General features: G+C 46.7%; 1 protein-coding gene across 1 annotated transcript; it reads right to left on the bottom strand.

The window, feature by feature from the left end:
* Nucleotides 1–769: 769 nt before the first annotated feature.
* LOC103581261 (olfactory receptor 5B17-like) lies at nt 770–1,585 on the bottom strand. The gene has a single exon (XM_008563146.1). The coding sequence runs from the start codon at nt 1,583–1,585 to the stop codon at nt 770–772; it is 816 nt and encodes a 271-aa protein (XP_008561368.1).
* Nucleotides 1,586–1,970: the final 385 nt, after the last annotated feature.

Here is a 1,970-nt window from a genome sequence, read left to right as displayed (position 1 = left end):
CACCCACTCAGGTTGTCCCAACTACACTCACACAAGTGCTAGAGTTGAGTCAGGAGAGACAGGATGTCCTGGGCATGGCTGGGAATCTAACGTCTGTCTGACTTGAGAAATGTAACTATAGGTCCTAAAGGACAGGAGTCTTTTTCTTTTAAAAATACATACACTAAAGTGTTCTGGACAACTCACCAGTCATCTAGGGGATAGGGCACTAGCTTCTGGACTTTCTCAAAGCCAGTGCTTGGAGGCAGGTATGAGAGGAAAGGCTGGGCCAGGACTCTATGCACTCGCTCTGTGCATAGTGTGGACTTCCCGGACCTCAGAAAAGCCTGCTGAAGCCCAGGAAGGAAAGGAGCACAGCAGACGGAACACATCTCAAGGTGCCTGTTAGGGTTGGCTCAAAACACAATGAATCACATTTTGGAAGACATGGGAAGGGCTTCTGGATCCTGTGTGGCCCCATCAGGTGGTGTGCTGCCCAGCCCAGACTCTCCTGCTCATGTAGCTGCAGCCAGAGGGTGTGCCTGCTAGTGGCAGTGACACATCCTCACTTGGGGGATGGTTCAGTGCCTTTACCAAATAGTTCACTTTGGAACATGGTCACCCATCTGAGAACCAGAGAGGGTGAAGGTGAATTCATGCTCCCTTGTTGGTAAATGAGGGGTAGGAATGTTTGCAAGTGGCCTTTCTATCTCTTTTTTCCAGGATGTACAAAAGCTACATACCCCAGGTAGGGAGTGCAGTGGTCCACTTTCTTAACATTTAAGGTCTTCTATCTCTGGACCAGCATCTGGTAGACAGTGTCTGGGAAGGACCAGAGGGTCTGAACTTGGCTGCTGCCCTCAGTGGACATGAAGACACTATTCTCATATACAGCCCGCACANCCTTCTGATATCCCTCAGCTGAGTGCATCTTCAAGATGGTGATAAATATGAGCAGGTAGGAAATCAAGATAACAAAAAGTGCAAAAAAGACATTAAAGCTCGAAATAAGAAGAAGGATCAGCTCACTAATGTGCTTATCAGAGCAAGTCAGAATCATGACTGCTGGAACATCACAGAAAAAGTGATGGATCACACTGGACATACAGAAAGAGAGGCAGAAGGTGTCTCCAGTTTGGATAGAAGCATTCAGAAAACCAATGACATAACAGCCTATGGCCAGACGAGCACACACACTTGTCGTCATCATGGTGGTATAATGGAGGGGTTTACACACTGCTGCGTAGCGGTCATAGGCCACTGAAGCCAAGAGGTAACATTCCACAGTAGCACAGACTGCAAAAAAGAACATCTGAGCAGCACACGCACTGTAGGAGATGACCTTGTCTTCAATAAGCAGCCCAGCCAAAACCTTTGGAGTGACTGTTGATGAGTAGCAAAAGTCCACCAGAGACAGGTTATTGAGGAAAAAGTACATGGGAGAGTGGAGACGAGAATCCAGCAGTATCAACATGATCATCCCCAGATTCCCAATCAGAGTGATGAGGTAGATGAGCATAAACATTATAAAGAGGGAAACCTGCAGTTCTGGGGCATTGGTTAGTCCTTGCAGGATGAATTCACGCAGTTTCTTATTATTCTCCATNCTGAACTTGGCTGCTGCCCTCAGTGGACATGAAGACACTATTCTCATATACAGCCCGCACAGAGCTGATGTTGACCAGAGGAGCACTGTGGCAGTGCATGCTCTAACACAGGTTGAAATCTCCTCCCTGCACCTGGCTGCTGGCTGAGATGGTCTTGTTTCTTCTTGTCACCACATCGACATAACTGCAGTGTAATGTTCATTGCAGCACTACTCACAATAGCCAAGATATGGAGGCAACCTAGGTGTCCATCATGAGGTGAATAGATAAAGAAAATGTGGTATACATACACAACAGAATACTGTACAGCCTTAAAAAAGGGAAAATTCTGTAATTTGCGACAGCATAGATGAACCTGGAGGACATTATACTTAGGAAAGACCA

Source organism: Galeopterus variegatus, unplaced genomic scaffold (assembly GCF_000696425.1).
Source record: "Galeopterus variegatus unplaced genomic scaffold, G_variegatus-3.0.2 Scaffold12688, whole genome shotgun sequence".
In the NCBI taxonomy this organism is placed as follows: Eukaryota; Metazoa; Chordata; class Mammalia; order Dermoptera; family Cynocephalidae; genus Galeopterus; species Galeopterus variegatus.
The sequence above is the reverse complement of the archived record's forward strand: the minus strand, read 5'-3'. Positions and strand labels throughout refer to the sequence as shown.